The 21,251-nt window shown below is 42.3% G+C and overlaps 1 protein-coding gene across 1 annotated transcript; it reads left to right on the top strand.

Moving 5' to 3' along the window:
* Positions 1-442: 442 nt before the first annotated feature.
* On the top strand, positions 443-9,179 carry LOC143379472 (lysozyme-like protein 1). The gene is made up of 4 exons (XM_076832103.1): positions 443-581; positions 1,041-1,199; positions 8,412-8,490; positions 9,110-9,179. Exons 1-4 carry the CDS (start codon positions 443-445, stop codon positions 9,177-9,179), a joined length of 447 nt encoding a protein of 148 aa, XP_076688218.1.
* The last annotated feature ends 12,072 nt before the right edge of the window (positions 9,180-21,251 follow it).

Here is a 21,251-nt window from a genome sequence, read left to right as displayed (position 1 = left end):
TGCCTATTTCCTCTCTGGCTGCAATGGGGCATCTGTTTCTGCATATAAAGGGAATGCTTCACACTTTGTATTCTATATTTTTCCTATTCATAGAAAATGGGAATCCTGGAAACGACCCCTGTGATTTCCACCCAATGTCAATGAAGGAGGGCTCATTTCTTTGCTCGTCAGATACTAGGAACACAGCCTTGACCCGAAAGTAACTGCGCAGGAAAGCACAGGACCCTGCAATCCTATTCCTTCCCTGAATTTTCTTTCTTTCCCGGGGATGGAAGTTCTGAACGACTAAGAGTGAAAGGAGGTGCCTAGCTGGGGCTGTTCATGGCCGTGGCTGCTAGATTTTGAAAGTTCCTGTTGGTGGCAGGTGGGATCTTAGGATAAATCCCGATTGTCTGACTGGTTTCCTGATCTTTGACAGGTTCTGCCTCCAACAGCCTTGGGGATGAAGGCTGCTGGCATCTTGTCCCTGATTGGCTGTCTGGTCACAGTCACAGACTCCAAAATCTACACTCGCTGCAAACTGGCAAAAGTATTCGCGCGGGCCGGCCTGGACAATTACCAGGGCTTTAGCCTGGGAAACTGTGAGATTTCTTCATCCTTCTTCTCTTTCTATCCTTGACCTCTCTCCTGAGCTGTTGCAGGTGCCATCCTCACTCCCTTCTGTTTACACCCAGGGTTTTCATGCTCTGCCCCTCCTGGAGGTGACAGCTAGGTCCTCACAGATTCTTTGCTTGCTCTCCCGGCCTCCTCTCCCCGCTCCCCTCCCTGTTCCTGGAGGCCTGTATTTGTAATGTCAGCAAGGGAAGGGGAGAATAATGCCGCCCCTGTTGGCACGGTGTGAGGAGGACCTGGGTTTGGGGATAGGTTGGGCTCAGCCACTGACTGGGTGTGCAGCTTCAAGTGCAGCATCCCTGCACCTCCTGTGCCATTCCTGTGACCCTCACATATACCCCCTGCCCTGCCTGTCCCCCAAGGTCACTAGGAGGAGGTGATTAGATGCTGTTCCCCTGACTGGCCTGTCTGGACATCTCTCCCCCCAGGGATCTGCATGGCGTACTATGAGAGCCGCTACAACACCACAGCTCAGACTGGCCTGGATGACGGCAGCATTGACTATGGCATCTTTCAGATAAATAGTTTCACGTGGTGCCGAGATGCAAAGCTGCAGGAGAAGAACCACTGTCATGTTGCCTGCTCAGGTACAGTTTTGGTTTTCCAAAAATATCCTCCTAGACAAAGGCAGGAAAGCTGATGGTAGAACAGCCACCCATTCTCCACTTTAACTACAAATCTGGAGTTCAGATTTGCCAAGAGATCTGTTCTAGGCTGGTAAATTATTCACTAGTCCCCCAAGGTGTCACTTAAGACCCTGTGACCTACTGGTCCTAAGGTGACTTATTCTTTCTAAGATACTTTTTTTAATAAGCCCTGCACAAAATCTGGGGAATGGACAGACCACAGTTCTGCCATTTTCTATATAAAGACATCTTATATTTTGGGTAAGAAAGAGAAAGGTCTTTGCCAGCTCCTTTCATGAACAATTCTCCCCAAGAAGGCAGTTTGAGCTTCTTTGTGTGGAAGGAAACAAATGAACGCTCTCTACATTTCTTAAACAACGGAACTTAAACCAGAATTCACTTCTGACTCTTCCGCCTCAGTCCATCAGGAAACCTGTGTTACAGCGTGGAAGATGTTAAGATGCTTTGGGCACGAGTCCTGCTTTACAAAAGCTTTAGGCAATGAGAAAAGAGAATCTGTGCTTACACAGGGTTAAAGAAATGACTGTAAACAGGTGTGGATTGATTGCTGTAGGCTTCACGGGAAAGTGTTATTGAGAAAATCATGGAAGGTTCTGGAGACAAAATGTTATTTGACCTGGAACTGGAAGAAAGACAAGAGTTGGGTGTTCAGAGTTAGAAAAGAGTTCCTTTAGGCAAAGGGAAAAACCGAATGAAAAGAGCAACATGTGGGAAGGGCTGGGGTATGGTCTGGAGTCGTGCGACACTCTCCTCAACTGGAATAAAGGGAATGTAGAAGAGGATTCCAGGAAGAATGGTTGGAAATGCTACCTGATCGTCTAGGGCACTGAAAGCCGGGCTGAGGAGCTTGTACTGACTTCTTCCGGCAATAGGAAGCAGTAGAGATTAGACAAGGAAGCCCTGCCTAAGAGAGATTCATCTGCCTACAAGGGCATAAAATAGATTAAAGAAGAAGCCAGCAAAATGGCACTGCAATTGAAAGATGGTTATGGCTGGGAGGGTGGGAAGAAAGGGCCAAATATAAGAGCCACTGAAGAGGCAGAAAGAGTTCAGAGGATGATGTTCTTGCTTACTCTTTCACTACAATGGGAGCCCCATGGGGGCAAGGGGTTGTGTCTATTTCATTCACTGATACATCCTCACGGCCTACAATGGTGGTTGGCCATTATAGGTGCTCAATAAATATTTATGTGAATAAAGAATGAGGAACAATGGTAAAGTCAGAGAGTCATAAAATATTCTATGCAAATTCTTTGGGAATGGGAAATGAATTGTATTTTAATTTCTCTTTGCCACATATAAAATCATTAGTTCATGTGTTTAAACGTATGAATGATTGAACGATACATTAATTTATCTAGGAAATTGTTCCTACTCCTACATTAATACAGAATGCTCATGACTCCTGAGGCAGATCATAAGAGTATTGATCAAGCCTTAATTAGAATATTTGTTTTGGGAGCCAAAATCTATCTCCTCGTCACTTTCTTCCTTTAAATCTCAGTTTTTCCTTCTGGATTTAGTCAAAACAGATTTGCTCCTTTTTATACATGGAAACTTTATTTAGCGTCTGCAAAGGCTGGGATCTCCAGTTTCCAGTCTGCTGAACAAAAGGTGTCTTCCTACTGGGTGACTTTGCATCCCCTCTCTGTTGGGTCAATCTCATTAGCATAGAAATTGCCAGCAGGCACTTGCAAATTAAAAATGGTGACTAGACAAGTGTGATTTCATTTTATTTGTCACATATTTACCGCCTCCAACTCTGCTAATTCCTGTGGTGGATTCATTTAGACAGATAGTTCAGTGATGTCATTTTCTTTCAGCCTAAAGATTTTCCTTTAGCTATTTGGTTGTCGTTACTGGTAAGTTCTCTTTCAGCTTTTGCTGCCTGAAAATGTCTCTATTTCAGTTTCATTTTTGAAGGTCTTTTTAAAATACGTATAAATTAATATGTATAAATTCTATGCTGATAGGCTTTATTTTCCTCTCAAGTTGTTACAGATGTCCCATTGTTCTTGGCTTGCCTGGTTAAGGACAGGGAATCAGTTTTGTTTTGTTTTGTTTTTTTGGTACTGGGCATTGACCCAAGGGTGCTTAACCACTGAGCCACATCCCCAGCCTTTTTTGTTTTGTTTTGAGACAGCCCAGCTGATTTTTATTTTGATAAGCCCTTAAACTTCACTAGAGAAATCCTAGAGTAGTCTTCACAGTATGGAGAGTTAGGTCCTACTACCAAACACATGGCTCTCGTCTTGTGTCTTTTTTGCATGCTCTAAGGGTTCAGGAAGGTCTCCTCCCTCTAGCTCCTCAGAAATCAAAACGTCCCCCAGCCCTGTGTGAGAGCTCTGTCAACTGGGCTCTGCCTAGGCTCATGGAGCCTTACCCCCACATACCCCAGTGAACCTTCTGCCAAAGGCTCGGTGGTGCCCCTGCCAGGTTTCCCATGCTCTTCTTCGGAGCAGCTTTGTAAAGATCTTCTTCTCCACAAATCCCAGCCGCCATGGCCTCTGACCTCTGTTTCCACCTAGTTTGCCCTCCCCTGCCTGGGTCTACCTCCTGGGTCTCCTCAGAGCAGCAAGTCCTGGCAAACCCAAGAGTCACCTCATTTGTTTTCTGTCTCTCGAGGACCATGGCTCTGCACTGTCAGTTGTTCAATATCTAAAAATATTCTTTTCCTAGATTTTTTTTCCAATTTTTCTAGCTGGGTCCAGAGGGGAGGAAAATCAGTTACTCCATCATGGACATGATTGACTTTACACGCAGTTTACTAACTTATCATTGGTTCAGGGTAATTCCAAATGAAGGAAGCTTGGAGAAAATGTTTATCTGCAAGATGATCTTTGCTAGATGGTCTTCTTTATTACCGATCATCTGCAAGGTGGTCTTTGGTTCTAGGAAATTAAGATCGTTGGATCGTTGAGAACCAGTTAGCATTAGGGTGAGTTTATAAGAAATGGCAGCATCAATGTATGGATAGTATATAAGCACCTCCTGCCCATTTCTGAAATTATATATCTTCCCTTTCCAAATTGTATTCCTAAAATTCCTATCTACCTTCTTTAAACTGCTTAGCCAGATATTGAAAAGCTGTGTTTGCTATGGTTTGAATGTGTTTCCCAAATGTTCACGTAATTCATGTATGAGTGGTATTTGGAGATGGAGCCTTTGGGAGATAATTAAAATTAGATGAGGTCATGAGGACAGGGTACCCATAATGGCATTAACATCTTCCTAAGAAGAGACAAAGGGATCCTAGCCTACATGCTGGCTCTGTCTCACCATGTAATGCCCTCCTCCTCGTTATAATACAGTAGGAAGACCCTCACATGATGCTGCTCAGATACCAGCACCTTTTTCTTGGATTTCCCAGCCTCCAGAACCATGAGACAAATAAACTTCTATTCTTTATAATTACCTGGTCTCAGGTGTTTGGTTAGAGTCACAGAAGACAGACTAAGCCAATATTCGTATGTATAAATTAAACACGTACACATACATATGTACACACACATAAATATATGTACACACAGTTTACAAAATTCCTGGCCTAATGGCAATCTTTATTTTCTCCAAACAGCCACAGGCCTTGTTAAAATAAGAGGTATTTAGAAAAAAGAAGGAGATTACTGACTCATCTATCTAATCTAATCCACTTACCTTAATCTTATTTCTTATCAGTATGGTGTAAGACTTGGCGTTTGTGACTTTTGAGAGGAGAAAGAGCTGTAAATCATGGGCAGGGTAACTATATTTTGGTTGGGAGGTAAGACAATGCTGGGGAGAGACAGATTTTGAAATAGAACTAAGTTAACTGAAAAAAAAAATAAAAGTAGTTCTTTTTGAATAGATTGTTGCTGTTTTCTGTTGTTAGATGTGGGAGAATAAACTGTTCTCTCTAATACTGCTTAGCTTTCCAGCAGAACCCTTTCTTTATTCATCTTTGACTAGGCAGAATTGTCTATTTAAAGTAAATTGAGCAGAAACAATTACTGGCATGAACCCTTATAAAAACCTGCTGTCTGAGCTCATTTCTGCCCCTCTGCTGCCCCTCTGTGGCGATTTCATTGTGTTTTAACATTTCAGCACCGTGTTAGGTTCATTTCCTTCCTGGTTTCCATCTTCTTAATGCACTTTCCTAAGAAAATCCAGTCAAACCTGAGTAGCATTTTAAAAACATCTCATTTGCATAATGAAATGCTATAACAAAGTTGGACACTGAAAAAAACCAAAAAACCTTCACACTGTGGTGTTCTCCTCCTGGGTCTGCATCCCTGCAGCCGCCCATGAATCGTTACAGGGCGTCTCCAGCCAAGCAAACTGCCTTGCCCCAGGTCCAAGCCCTGGGATGTGCTCCAGTCCTGGAATATCAGAATACAATCTGCTGCGTCTTCACTGACTACAATCCATGTCCCTTCCACTCCCTGAGATCTCTCGGATCCTCCTTTTCCTAGGACTTCTGCCCAACCATTTCTAAACAGGAGCTACAGTATCTCGGCACCTATCAGGTGCTAATGCATGCAAAATACAGTACTTCTAAGTAATCTGAATTGAATCCCATGCCAAACAAATTTGAATCTGCTTATAGGTAAATAAAAATGTTTATAATATTATTAACTCCCTTAACTTATAGTATCCTGTATGCAGGAACCCTTGCTTAACTAAACCAGTATGCCCAAGGAAAAAAATCCCACTTTGAACTAAGTTCACAGAATAATTTGGTATTGCAGTGCTCTGGTGAAATGAAAAAAAATTTAGGCTGGTGTGAGGTTTTTCTTTTGGGGAGGACAATAAGAATAAGGCATTTCTATTATAAAAATCTTTTAGAAAATACACAGCAAAGATTTAAGAGGATTAATGATCTCGTAAGAGCTAATCTTTAAAATGCTGTAAATTTATGACTATCTTTTTTTTTCCTAAACCTGTGCTTTCCACTATCATTTTCTGTAATGATGGCAGTATTCTCCATCTGCACTATCCAATATGAGTCACTAGCTATGAGTGGCTATAAAGCAAGTGAAATGTGTAGAAACAGCAACTGAGGAAATAGCATTTTAATTGTACTTAAGGTTAATTAAATTTACTATGTATTACTTTAAAATTTACTTCCAGATTTCTTGAGGAATAATTGACATTACATATTTCTATATATTTAATGTATACAGTGTGATAGTTTGGTGTATGTGTATATTGTGAAATGGTTACTAAAATCAATTAACATATGCATCGCCGCCCATAGTTACCCTGTGTGTGTGTGTGTGTGTGTGTGTGTGTGTGTGTGTGATAATATTTAAGATCTACTCACCACTGCAAGTATACAGTACATGTAGTATTATTAACCACAGTCCTCACCGCTGCATATTAGATCCCCAGAGCTGATTCACCTTATGATTTACAGTTGGTAACTCTGAACCATCAATGCATTTCCCCCAATCCCAGCCCCTGGCAACCTCTGTTCTATTCTTTGCTTCTTTAAGTTCAACTTTTGGATTACACTTACAAGTGTAATTACACTTACAATCCAAAGTGAGGTCACCAGTATTTTTCTTTCTGTGTCTCACTTCTCTCACTTAGTGTAATGTCCTCCAGATTCATTCATGTTGTCATATATGTCAGGATTTCCTTCTTTTCATGGCTGCATAATATTCCAGTACATACCCTATTTTCTTTATCCTTTCATCTGTTAATGGAAATGAGTTGAATTTAAACAGTCAGATGTGGTTGTGGCTGACATATTAGGTAGTGCAACTCTCAACAAATATCATTACAGTACTGGAAATTTAATGTTACCCTGGGAACATTTCCCCTCTATTAGGAACCATCCTGTGAACACCTGATTCTGATCATTCCTTATTTCAATATATGAAGTAATTTTTATTAATTTCAACAACCTTAGTATGAGGTAATTAGATGTTTCCATCCGAACTTTTATAAATAAAATGACAGCAAACCACTTTGGAGATAAATCTTAGAGTCCCCGTTTTCTTCTCGCCAGCCAGTGCTCTGGAGTGCCTTTCTCATTGCGCCCTTGTCCACATCACTCATTATCTAGTTCTCTTAAAAAAAAAAAATTGCTTAATTGATAAATTAAAATGATATCGAGTTGGATTTTGGATTTTTCTGTTCTTGATGGGCAGTCATGGTGGTCCTAGCGATGGTCCCACTGTAAGAAAAGACATATTGCCCCAGCTGCATTTGTGTGATGAGCAGACAGTCCACCTACTTCCTTCTTTGGGGTCTGCTTTAGCTGCAGAGGGCTCCCTCAACTAAGGTGAGAGCGCACACTGGGACTGAGGGAGGCAGAGGGATCGACACAGACTTTTGGGTCCCACATGAGCAACTCAGATGGGCGATATTCCCGCCAGGGCTCCTGGCCAGGTGGCCCTTAGCTTCACTGATTTCCTATCACAAGTGGACCTGTCCCCCTGCCTGGCCCTGCTTCCTCTTTATTTTTTCACAGGTGTGAATATCTAATAAAGATTTTGCACCCCCATCCCATCCCAGCCTTTGCCCCTGGAGAATCCAGCTTCCAACAGATATGATGAGGAACTTTTTACATTTATTTGACTTTTTCTGTCATATTTGTGTTGAGGATTTTGAGACCCCTTCCAGGCAAGGAGGAATGATACTGAAGTCAATGCATACATGTCTGTTGAAAGATTTGTTTGGTTTGAAGCAATGGAAGAAGCAATAAAGATGGGTGCATTTGGTTTAAAACTTCAACTTTCCTGCATGTTGGAGACACCTTGAAAAAAAATCTAAATGGCAATAGATAAAACTTTAATTTTTAACTATAAAGAGTTCTTAGATGTCAGACTAACTTGAATAGAGAAAAATGTGATACTGTCCCCTCTTACTTGTGTGTTTCATTAAGATGCAAAAACCATTCTCTTGTTTTGTTGTCTCTAAAGCATTTCCCCAAAATCCTTCTGAAATTTTAGGCAACCCAAAAGATGGGTATGGTCTTGTGTTGGAGGTGGGGGGTTGTGTATTTCATCGGTCAAGAAGCAGAACATTAGCATGGCTCTGTAGCTGAAGCCATAGCTCTTCCAACCCTCTAGTTCCCAAAACAATGAGGAACATGAAGAAAACCTGATGTAAAGTCCCCCTCCAAAAAATTGTCTCACCTGACTCTCATATCTCCTCTTTTTGCAGCCTTAATCACTGACGACCTCACAGATGCAATTATCTGTGCCAAGAAAATTGCTAAAGAGACTCAAGGGATGGACTATTGGTAAGAGCCTTTCCCTAGGAAACTTGGGCTTCCCTGGAAAAACCTGTAGTATGTCTGTTCATCACGACTGTGGTGGGCTTTGCTAACCGGCTTCTGCAGCGTGGTCCGACACTGTTAAGTGACTCTTCTCCATCAGTGTGTGGCTGGGTGTTCAGGGAACACAGAAGCAGGCACGAGCGCAGGAAGGAGAGATCCACTGAGCCAGGGAAGCTTGCATTTTTACATGAAGATGTCCAAATAGTGGAGAAGGAGATAATTTGTAATGTGAACCAGGAAGGCTCGCCCAGCCGACAAGAGGGAGCTTGATTTTTCTCTAGATTTGGATAAGATTTTGGAGGGCTAAAGTAACATTTTACAGGAATTTGAGTACGAGCATCAATGAGAGAACGGCTCTTGCATGTCTCTTACATGATGACTCAGCAGAGAACTTCTTCCCTAGGGTTAAGCATGAGCCATGTGCTCAGGTAGGGCTCGCTGTCATCAATGAGGAATGTTTCTAGTGAACATTGCTCATCAGGCCACCCACTTGGGGAGTCCAAGTTTCTCTATGGAGTTTTCGTATAAGAATACTTGGGTTGTCACATTTCTGTCTGTTGTTCCTGCTCCCCCTCCTCCTTAGGCAAGGCTGGAAGAAACACTGCGAGGGCAGAGAACTATCTGAGTGGAAAAAAGGATGTGAGGTTTCCTGAACCAGAACCGGACCAGGATGCGTTGCACAGACTCCCCAGATTTGTAATGAATGTCCAACTTCTCCTGTCGTCTTGTCTCTTTTCCTCCCCAAATTCCTTCTCAAAGTTGGAGAGGGAAAACTAAGCTCTATTTTAAGAAAATAAATATTTCCATTTAAATGTCTTCACTTCACCTTGACTTGGTTTCAACGATGTTGTAAGAGCACAACGCTGAGACTTGAAAAATCACTCGTGGAATGTTCCAGTCCTAGAAGGAATAAGAGTTCCCCTTTCCACATAAGAGGCCTGGTTCCTAAGGCTCTGAAATGGCTGTTCATTCAAAAATGAGACTTTGGAACCAAGAAACGCACTCGGTGAGCAACTTTAAGAGGCCTGTGGGCTACAGTTTGCCAAGCTATATTCCATACAGCCACTCCTTCCTAGTCCTGGATACACAGTACATCCCAGCTCAACGCTGCCAGAGAGAGTATTTCTGCTTCCTCAGGGAAGTCCTGATGGAAACTCTAAGGGGACCAAACAGATGAAATAGCGCTGTTAACCCAGCGTCCAGAGACTTCCCCATGTGATCCCAGCATCCATTTCAATTACACCTGTCAAGTTCAAAAACCACTTAGGCATTCCCATGACAAAATTATTTTCAGCCTTAAACCTGAAGGTTTTTATTAGTTTGGCCAGGAATCTGCTGTCTGATTACATCTAGCAGTGGGCTGAGCATCTCAGACCCCAAAGAGAGATTCTCAAGATGTCATTTGCTATACTCATGGATGTCTCCCTCCAATGGTCCACATGGTAAGGTGGCTCTGCTCCTGGGTTTTCTCTTGTCCAGTTTTCTCTGTCCATATGTCTCTGGCCTAGGGCAGAGTTGCTTGAAGCTAGCTTATTCTAAATTGAGGTGAGAACAGTAGGCTCACATTGAATGGAATCAGACCTAGAGAATATACTAAATGGAGGTTTGTTAGAGAAATGGCTACACCTACAAATAAGCGCTTATCACTTAGAAGTCCCCATTGATCAGAGATGGATACCGTGATAGCACCAAAATTACCTTTCCACACACGCTTGTTGACAACTTCCCAGGTTTTACTGTGGGTTCACTTCATTCCCGCTGGCTTTACTTGCATGCATAGACTTTAAAAAATCTTAACTGACACTTGTCAAAAAATAAATAAACAAATAGTACATTAAAATCATATAATCCTCCAGCAATTTAACAGGCATTATGAACCATGGGGGAAAGCTTTTGAAGCTCATATAAGAATTGAAAAATAATTCTATAAGATGACTAGGAAAAAAATTTTGAAAAATATAGAATCCATTAAGCTACACTAAGTCAATAATCTGTGCTTGCAGAAGCCCATAAATATGCATTTTTCACTATTATTGTCCAGTCATCCATCTGTCTCGCGGTCCCCATTCTTAGCCAAACCTCCTGCTTCATTAAAACTGATGGCACCAAGTTAATGAGTGGGGTTGGCATGGGCCTGGCGCCGGCCATTCAAAGACTAGGGGAAAGATTAAAAACAACAACAACAACAAAAAACCCAGAATCCCAACTCCAAAAAATTCAAGATAATGGGAAGTTGGCTGACCCTACAATTTGATTGATCCATCTTTTAACAAAATTCATAAAATTTCTAAGCAGGCAACCCTACTATTTGCTTTCCCAAATGTTTTATATATTCAGTATATCTATAAATAGTAAGAATGAAAAATGCATTTTCCTGGATAATTTTCCGCAATTAATGTACTCAGAAATTCAAGAGGGAAAGATCACTTCTATCTCTGGGTTATCATTATTTAACAAAAGTGCATTAAAATGATGAGCCATATCTATTTCCCTCATTGTAGTTTCCAAGACATTTGGAAATAGATTTTTATTTTCTCCTCACAACTACTTCATCAGCTGGTTACCAAATTTGTTAATCGGACAGTTGACTATTTGGGTGCAGACAGCTGGATATTTGGGTACAGGGAGCAACTTATTTTGGTGTGTCCTTTCTTTGGGGACTCAGCTGCCTGACTCTTAGAACCCTCCTCCTACAGCATCTTTGTCCCTCCATATCCCAACTTGTTCTCTCTCATTCTATAACACTCTCTGGTCCAATCTGCCATTTTCCTTGATGCGTCCTAAACCCAATACACCATTTCCCCCTGGGTAGCTTTGTTTCAGGTTTTTTCCAATGTTGGAAACTTGCGACACTTCCCTGTGGCCTAATCAAGCTCAGCCCAGTCACGTGAAGCTCTCTGCTCCTCTAACTCCAGTAGATCTTTCCTCTGAACTCATGGCTTGTATGTTCTTTAGGATTAGGTCAATCAGGATTAGTGTTCTCAGTCTGTAAGCTCCTTGGGGTCTAGTCTATAAACCACATCTTTTAGTTTTGCATTTTTTTTTTTTTTTTTTTGGTATCAGGGTTTGAGCCCAGGGGTGCTCAACCATTGAGACACATCCCCAGCCCTTTTAAAATATATTTTATTTAGGGACAAGGTCTAGCTAGGTTGCTGAGGATGACTATGAACTTGTGATCCTCCTGCCTCATCCTCTCAAGCCACTGGGAGCACAGGCACATGGCACCCTTTTGTAATTTTCCATAACCCCTTTTGCAATGCTAAGCACTTAATAGTTACATTCAGAAAGATTGGCTGTTAATTGTTGGGACCACTGGACACGAGGAATCTTTGAAGAAGTGTGAACAACATTTTGTATTTAGGACATTTTTGTTTTCAAAATACTCTTTGTAATAATCTTGAGTAACATAATTTTTATTTTATACAGGTCACTGAGATACAAAAAGGGTAACTATTTCCCCAGGGGTCATAGTATACCCGATGGGAGTCTAAGAAAACTCTGCTGCCCAAAAGGAATCTTCAAAATTCAGGGGAAGAAGGTGACTTAGTTTCTTTGGGGACAGGGAGTGGCAGAGACGCTCAGCTGTATTCCATACATCTATTTCCTTGGCACAAATCCCAAAAGATCTATGGGGACAGTTTAATATCTTCAAGATGAATTAAAAACAAAGACTTCATTAGGAAGCTTAGACATTTCCTCTGTGTTCCCAAAATGGAAGAAAAATCATCTAGATTTCCAAAACTTGAAATTCACAATAAAATGTTACATTTTTCAATTAGAAAAAAAAATCACATTTTAAACATAAGATGTTTTAAATGTGAATATAATTTCTTCCATTGTAGGACAATTGGCCACTACAGACCCACTCCCTTTTCTTCTTCATATTGGGACTTCCAGGACCTGCGAGCCCTCTGCAGTGCCTCTGTATTGAAGAGCGTACATCATTTGAGGAGGCAGAGTGCTGCATGTCTTCCACGGCTCAGCATGGAGCCTCAAGCGGCTAGTAGCCCTTTATATGCAATGAAGTCACAAAACTTCATAGAGCCAGTTGGCAAGAGTGGCTGCCTGAGAAAGCTTCAGATTCTGATCAGGGAGGAATCCTGCATAGAGCAGAAGCATATTGTTTTAATCAGCTTTTTTACTGCTGTGACCAAAAGAACTTACAAGAACAATTAGAGGAGGAAAAGTTTATTTTGGAGCTCACAGCATCAGAGGTCTCAATCCATAGACAGCTGACTCCATTCTTTGGGGCCTGAGATGAGGCAGAACATCATGGCACATGAAGGATGTAGCAGAAGAAAATATTGGGGACATGGCATCCAGGAAGCAGAGAGAGAGAGAGAGAGAGACACTCCACTCACTGTGTACAAAATATATATATCCCAAAGCCACGCCCCCACTGACCCACCTCCTCCACTCACACCCAACCTAGCTATAATTACCATCTAGTTAATCAATATCAGGGGATAAATTCACTTATTGCATTAAGGCTCTCATAACCCAATCATTTCACCTCTAAACTTTCTTGTATTATCTCATTTGTGAGCTTTCGGGGGACACTTAATATCTAAACCGTAACATATAGACCACAATGGAACTCCCTTAGAAATAGGGCATGAGTCATCTTTAGGTTACTATAATGAAATAACTGAGGCAATTAACTTATCATGAGAAAATGTTTCTTTTGATTCGTTGTTCTAGAGGTTGTAGTCCAAGATCAGGCCTCTGTTGCTTTGGGCCTCTAGAGAGGGTGGCACTTCAAGGTGGGAGCAAATGGAGAAGAAAAACTCCTTAATTCTCATAAGTCAGGAATCAAAAAAGAGAGACAGAAAGGGTCCAGGATCCCCCAGTCCCTGTCCGTGGCCTGCCCACACTGATCTAAGAACCTCCCACTAGGCTCCACTGCCTAATGGTCCACAGCACCTCCCAACACCTCTGGGAACTAGGTCTTTAGCACATTGTTGTGAGGGGGCAAAATTGCGACATATACAGTCAAGGGGAGAAATAAGAATGTCCATACGCTTCTGCCCCTTTCAATGCTTTATTCACTCAAATTACTCAATACAATTTCTATAGGTTTTTAATCAAGAAAACGACAATCCTTAATGCTAGGCACTGCAATAGACACAATCAATTCACAGCAAACAATTCTAGATTAATTAATTCACAGCAAACAATTCTAGATTAATGCTAAGCACTGCAAAACACACTTAATCAGGACAGGCTAGTGACAGACCTTCCCTCTGCATGCGAATTTCAAAAGTCTTAAATCTTAGGCTTTGAGTTCAGCAGATGCACACTCACTCAGACCGTAGTGACTAGGTCCGGAACCAAGGCAGGCTTTTCCTGGCGTGGAGTGGACGACCGGTTGAGGAGAGGGTTGTAGGGAGGAGTTGCGGCTCTCACCAAGGTCCAGATGAGGCGGTACAGTTTGAGAGTGGTGAGGATCATGCAGAGGATCAGGAACAATGACAAGTGATGGGATGTCAGGTCCTCATCAGGCTCTCCAGTGAGTGCATCCATGTATTTACTCAACCATTTGTACTAAATTTGGGGGCTTTTGATCTCCCTTTCAATCCTTATCAGCTACCATTTACCCTGGGGCCAGAAACATCTGGTCTGTGGTCTCCACCCTGATCTTCTGCCTTTCCCTGTTTATCAGGGTGAGGGGAAGTGACTTGTTTGAGGCCACACTGGAGGGCCCTGTGGGTGTGCCTGGTGAGACTGCAGGTTTCAACTGGAGTTTTTAAAATGGCTCAGGCCTAAGGCCATCCCAACACACATGGACCTTTGGGGAACATTACAGCAACAGCAAGAGAGAGAGGAAAAGGAGTCAGAAGGCCACAGAGTCACCAGAGAGCAGAAAAGACAGGCATGACCATGTGCTTCCTCATGTGAGGCTTTGACGACACCCAACATGACCCACAGGAAGCTCGGTCCTCAGCGGTGGCCTTTCCCTTTCTTTTGCTTTAGTCACCTCACCAGTTAGGCCCTGAGTATGACAATGACCCTTACATGCTGTAGAGCATGCAGAAAATATTTTTCAAAACTTAAAAATGAAGTAGTCTCACCACTAACTACTGTTAATATTTTGATTTTTTTCTTCCATTTTTTCCTATTTTGTATAAAACATGAGAAACAGAGTATTTAATTTTACATTGTGCTCATTTCACTTTATGTAGGACAAAAGTTTCATCACATTAATACTTTCCCAAATACGATATATAAGAAGACCATGATAGTTACTATGCTGTCCCAGAATTTATTTCCTCTTTTTCTTGTTATTCCATATTTTGGTTCACTGAGAGCATTTTCAGATCTAAAACTCTGAGCGAATTTTTGCAAAGGCCCTTTCTCTTCTCATGACTTATTCTGCTCCAAACCTCATCAAAAGTCCTCAATGTGTATTCTTTATGTGTCCCATCATTCCATGGATTTCTTGACACTTTGGAGATGACCTGAATTGAAACTAGAAGTGGGATGTTGAGGCCAAATGATGAGGATTCCATTATCTATTATTGGTTGGTATTGAGAGAGGAAAAAATAGTAATATACTGACAAATCCAAACTACATACCATGACTGTAGGTCCTCCATCTCTATTCATAAAGCAAAGCCAATAGTTGTACAAACAGAGCAAGGAGGAGAGCATCCTGAAGATCTAACCAGAGCCTGGTAAAGGCTAATCCCTCTGTGACATATCCTTTGAATCACAGACAAGATATTGAATATCTCTGTTTCTCCTCTTGTAAACTCCAGCAGCTTGGGAGGCTGAGGCAGGAGGATCATGAGTTCAGAGCCAGCCTCAGCAACAGCAAGGCGCTAAGCAACTCAGTGAGACCCCATCTCCAAATAAAATACAAAATAGGGCTAGGGATGTGGCTCAATGGTTGAGTGCCCCTGAGTTCAATCCACAGTACCCTCCCTCCCCCCAAAAAACGGGAGCAATATGTGCCACACAGTTATGGTAAGGACTAGCAACAATATCAGAAGCACCCGGCACAAACCAGGCTTTTTTTTAACAGCTACTGGTTATATTCTACTTCTCTATTTTTCTTTCTCTAGTATGTTCTAACAGGTGACTTCTCACAGCTCTTGTAGACACAAAACAAGATGAACCACATTTTGTGTGAAATAATGACACGTTCTACAGGGAAAGAGGCAGATCGTGGCAGAAAGAAACGCCACATGAAACTGTGGCTAAGTTTATTTTAATAGATAGCTGTGGCTGAGATTCCAAAGTTATAGGGTAAAAAGTTAAAATCCTGGCTAGATTTCCCTGCCTGCTCCCTACCACACCCCCACTGGCAACATAATTCTTGGTGAGGAAGAAAAAAATAAATCTATAGTTACCTTGAAAAGCATTCATGCAAAAATAAAGGTCAGATTCATAAGTAATCTGACTTCTGCATCACTTTTCAAAACAGTATCCTGTTACTAGCTAAAGCAAACAGAGTGGTTTCAACCCCAGGAACTGACAGGCAGTGCAAAAGGGCAGATTGGAAAAGATTAAATATTTGTGCAAAAACCCATGTACCTCCCCTCCCACCTCCCCCAACCCTTCGCAAAGGGCCGCCTTAGTCCCCAATAAAAAGAAAGGGGAGGCAGGAGAAAGAGAGCTAAGCGGAAAGCCTTATCTTTCCAAAAGAAAGACTGTTTGGGGATGGAGGAAATGGAGAAGGGGAGAGAACAGGAGAGAGTGGTGGGGGGATGGGCCTCACATGTAGGGGCTCTGGTCACTGCAGGGCTGGTGAGTGCTGAGGCTGCACTTTTGACCTGTGCAGTGGAGCCAGGCCACATGGCCTCAGGGGCAGACAGAAACAGGTTGACAGGAGCTTTGAAGTTGCCAGGCTGGGATGGCAGAGAGGCCAGAGAGGCACACCCTCAGAGCCCAGAGCTGCAGCCATCCTTTGTAGGCCAAGGAGGAAGAAGGGGAGGAGGGGGAAGAGGAGGAGGGGGAAGAGGAGGAGGGGGAAGGGGAGGAGGGGGAAGGGGAGGAGGGGGAAGCAAGGGGGAGCTGGGGTGGAGGCCAGGGAAGTGGGTACCGTGCACATCAGCAGCCCAAAGGCCTGCCAGTGAGTGCCAAAGAAGTACTTGAGAAAAGGGAGATTTGGGAAAATTGCTAAAAATTGCAGTCTTAACTCTGCTGACAGTCTATCAAAGCTAGTTTCTGCCTCTGAGATATTTTGGTGGCTGCCAGGAACTTGGAATTTAAAAGAGGAAAAATAGGAAAATGGGGGTGCGGGGGTTGGAGGGAGGGCGAGGACCTCCTACTAGAGAGCAATCCAAGCAGGCAGCAGAGATTGCTGATAAGATGAGAATCTTTGAGGAACTCTGGATTTTTCTGTGGACTTTGGAGCCGCTCAGGGCCCACCGTGAAGACTAGCAGGGGTGCTTCATAGAAAACCACCCCCCGGGCCCTTTGAACACAGCTCATATTCAATCCTTTACACATTTGAGGAGGAAGAGGGACTCACAGGCTGCAGTCCTGTGGGCAGTTCAGGGAGATGCAGACCTGTGGTTCTCAGGGCTAGCTGCACAGAACAGTCAGTGGGAAGCTTTTCAAAAACTGCTAATGCCTGGCCTAGCTCACTTGATTTAATCAGGCTCCCTGAAGGTGGGACCCTGATGGGGGTGTTTTCTTTTATAATTTCCCAATTAATTCCAAGATGAAGCCAGGGCCATAAACCCTAAGCAAGAGACTTAAAGGGGCCCTTGTAGGGTAAGCATTCATTGGGTCTTGCCCCTGGGAAAAGAGTATCAATGTGTCCATCTGTGGCTCAAGCTAGATCCCGAGTTTCTCAAGAAGTCACTCATTCCTCTTGATGGCTTAGATCAAATATCAAGGATCTAAGGAGTTGAACCTTGTCATCAAAGCACAGAGGGTAGAGAGGAAAATGGGAGGGGAGGGGAGGGGGGATAGTAGGGGATAGGAAAGGTAGCAGAATACAACAGTCACTAATATGCCATTATGTAAAAATGTGAGTGTGTAACCGAAGTGATTCCACAATTTGTATTTGGGGTAAAAATGGGAGTTCATAACCCAATTGAGTCAAATGTATGAAAGATGATATATCATGAGCTTTGTAATGTTCTGAACAACCAATAAAAAAAATAAAATTACATTGACAAAAATATCCTATTAAACACACACACACACACGCACACACACACACACACACACACACACACAAAGCAGAGAGGGGAGGGACAAAAGGAATTTAGGAAACATGCAGCTTTCTACAAATATTTGAATAAGTGTGTGACAGCACTATGCTATGCAAATGGACACTGGCCAAAGGCAGGCTGATTCTGCTCCCTTGGGTTTTCCACGCAGGCAGGGACAGCAGAAGCTCCCACACCTTGAGGACCATGTGTACAGACAGCTCATGTACATCTTCCAAAAGGTAAATTCATGACTCTTCAAGCAAATATAAAATGAGCACATGTCAACCATTTTATCCAGTCCATTCATTAGTGAGGGAATCAGAGAAGTGTTAAGACCAACTTGGAGAGACTTGAGGAGATCTCTATTTATAGACAATTTACTAAATGAATGTTATGGTGAGATAACTGGGTTTGGCACAAATGCATTAATATCTTATAGGGAAATAAACTATCCACCTTGGATGTTTGTTTTTTGTTTTCTGACAAATTATTGTATCTCTACCAAATAAAAATCTACGCCTTACTGCATATAACTAATTTAAACAATAGTAAATAGTGAATCAAGAATGTACCTTTGCCCCCATAAAATATTGAAAAGGCATGATTGCTGTCCAGTTTTTATCTTATTTCCAAGTTTTTTTTTAAATCATTTTTCTTAATAGTGAATAAAGGTGACAAGACTATAGAAGAAACAGCCCGGTTTCTTGTGGCAGTACAGAAGAAAGTCTAGAATCTAGACAAACAACCCAGAAATTCCAGGTGTTGTTGGTTATGCTGACAGCAATGCTAAGAGTCACCCATACATCACCTGTGGCCACAGGCCCCTTTAAGATACTGCAAGGACATCACATTCAATCCTTTACTCTGCAAACGCTGGAAAACCCAAGGTCTTCTATGGTTTTCAAATACCTGAGATAGTTAGTTTAAAAACAGTCTGGATCTAGATTGTCCCCCAAAGACCTATTTGCCAAAATTTTGGTAAACAGTCTGTGGCAAAATTGAAAGGTGGTAGAATTTTTACTACTTGAAGCCTAGTGGAAGAAAGTTGGATGATTGGGGGCATGCCCTTGGAGGGGATATTGGAACCTCTGCATCTCTTTGCTTCCTGGCCACCATGAGGTAAATAGGCCTCCCCCACCTGCTCCCACCAGGACATTCTGCCTTGCCACAGGCCCAAAGAGCAATGGAGCCAACTGACAAGGGATTGAAACTTCTAAAATCCTGAGCCAAAGTAAATATTTCCTCATTATACATTGTTTATCCCAGGTATTTTGTCACAGTTACGGAAGGCTAATTAATAGATTCTGGATCCCAGTTTTGGAGATTTCAGTCTGTGACAAATGGGCACAGTACATCATGGCAGGAGCAGTGGAGAGGAAGCGCATTCACCTCATGGCCAGGCAACCACCAAACCAGTGGTTTTTACTCCTGGCTACTCATGACAGTCATCAGAGGAACTTCTTTAAAATGGTGATTCCCAGCCCTGTTCACGTACTGTGAACTCCTAATGTGGGAGGTTGTGATATCAACAAAGGGTTTCCCACAGCTCCCAGGCCATCGTCATTTGCTGCCACAGTCATGAACCCTGGATACTTTAGCTCTGATATTCTGGACTCTGTTCTTCAGCTGCTCTTGAAGTCACTGATACAGACATTTTTGTAAACTCCCTAATCTTTGGATTATAGAAGCCTTTGAAAACACAAAGAAAAGAGAAGATCCATTTTTTTTTAATGAAAGAAAATGCTCATTTGATAAACACATCATGCATTTCAGGAATCCCACAGCCCCCTCCCACCCTTGAGAAGCCATTATTAATTGATTCTAAATTTAAAATTCCTGATCTATTTTGATTAGCATACCTCAAATATTGAGATTCCTCATGTGTGGCCCTGGGCTAAGAGCTGCATAAATTGATTTCTGTGGACGCATCTCTCTCTCTCTTTCTCTCTCTCTCTCTGGAAGTCAGAGATATAAGCCAACAAGATGGTGTGATGTTCCAGCAAATAAACTGCTTTTGAATTTCAGAGTTCACTCCTCCTTACCTTCAGTCAATGCTTCCCAATTGTGACTCCCAAGGGGCTCACCTGGGGGCTTATAGCAAACACTTGTGCCTGGGCCCCACCCTTAGAGATCCTTATTTATGTAATCAGTAGTGAACACAGGCATTTTTTTTTTTTTAAGTAACCCAGTGTCTGTTCAGGGTTGAGACCCACTGTCGTCTAATACTGCTAGGGAAGCATGATTGAGCTCCCCCAAGACACCATCCTGCTACACAGGTGAGTTGACTCAAGGGCACTTGCTATTCTAATCACTCCCAGATGTAGGCTAGACTAAATGGGGTGGTTTTATAAGCTCCTTAAAGTTTAATAATCCAAAATATAGAGTGCTTTTAGCAAAATGTAACAGGAAGAGTACCAGCCAGGGAATGAGAAATGTAGGGTCAGGGTCATGGTCACACTAACAACTATGTGGCCTTGGCCAAGTCTCCCACTCCTTAAAGCCTGCCTCTTCTACCAGAGGTCAAGTGCACAGCCTTCTGGATTAGGCAGACCTTAGTTCAAACCCCATCTCTCTGTAGTGCAGCCACTAACTTAAACCATCTTGGCCTCAGTTGATCTTCAAATAGTATAGTGGTATCATCTCATAGGGTTGTCATGAGCACTGAAGTTCCTAGCACAAAATCTAGTGCATGGCATGCGGTCAGTAAGTTTTCACCATTACTATTAGGATTCAGCCCAGCAAATCTCACTGAGTCATTGTGAGGACACACGGTTTCGTATATTCAGCCTTGAGTTAACCAGAAAGTACTATAATTTGGAGGTACGATTATTGGCTGAAGCTAATTCCAGAGCTATTGGGAAGAGAAGTCTCTTTCTGCCCCCTTAATACTTACAGAAAGTTCCTCTGAGACCAAAGTTGAAAAAAGTTCTGGAACAGTCCCACCCCAGTGAGATCAAGGACCAGCACAGGTTGGCCGTGCAGTCTTATGATGGTTTATAGCTGCTTTCTCATATGAGGCTGAGTAAAAGCCAAGTTCTTGGGGCCTGAGGAATGCCTGGACTCAAAGGCAACATCAGTGATTGGATTGAATTAGTCTCATGAGAATAAAAAAAACAAATCAGGTGTGCACTATATCATTTGGATATTTTTAAATGTTCTTGCACTGCAGTGGGGATTACACAATGTGACAGGTCTGATATATTTAGCTCTGAAACTGCAGAAATTTTCAAACTTTTCTCTTTTGTGTCTTTCCTATGAACACTGCCAAATGCACTCTGAAAAAGCAACTGAGCTTCCAAAATATCTAGCTGTCACTGAATAGGAAATTTTGGATCATGGAGCTCCCTGATCTGATATAAATAAATTTGTCCATTTTCTAGGACACTGATATCATCCACTCATGAAATTTTGTTGTCTTTAGTGGCATAGCATAGTTTGTATATACAGACACAGGCATCCAAGTAGTAGCAGAGAGAGAGAATTTGAAGAAAGAAAAGAATAGAGAAAGGAAGAGAAACGTCAACTAAATTCTAGAAAAATACGACTATGCTAGGAGCA

The sequence above is a fragment of the Callospermophilus lateralis genome, chromosome 13, assembly GCF_048772815.1.
Source record: "Callospermophilus lateralis isolate mCalLat2 chromosome 13, mCalLat2.hap1, whole genome shotgun sequence".
In the NCBI taxonomy this organism is placed as follows: domain Eukaryota; kingdom Metazoa; phylum Chordata; class Mammalia; order Rodentia; family Sciuridae; genus Callospermophilus; species Callospermophilus lateralis.
Note: the sequence above shows the minus strand (reverse complement) of the source record. Positions and strands in the feature narration are given on the sequence as shown.

Coding starts and splice junctions, on each gene's coding strand:
- LOC143379472 (XM_076832103.1), top strand. CDS start 443: ATGAAGGCTGCTGGCATCTTGTCCCTGATTGGCTGTCTGGTCACAGTC. Junction 582..1,040: donor GGGCTTTAGCCTGGGAAACT/GTGAGATTTCTT, acceptor CTCTCCCCCCAG/GGATCTGCATGGCGTACTAT. Junction 1,200..8,411: donor CTGTCATGTTGCCTGCTCAG/GTACAGTTTTGG, acceptor CTCTTTTTGCAG/CCTTAATCACTGACGACCTC.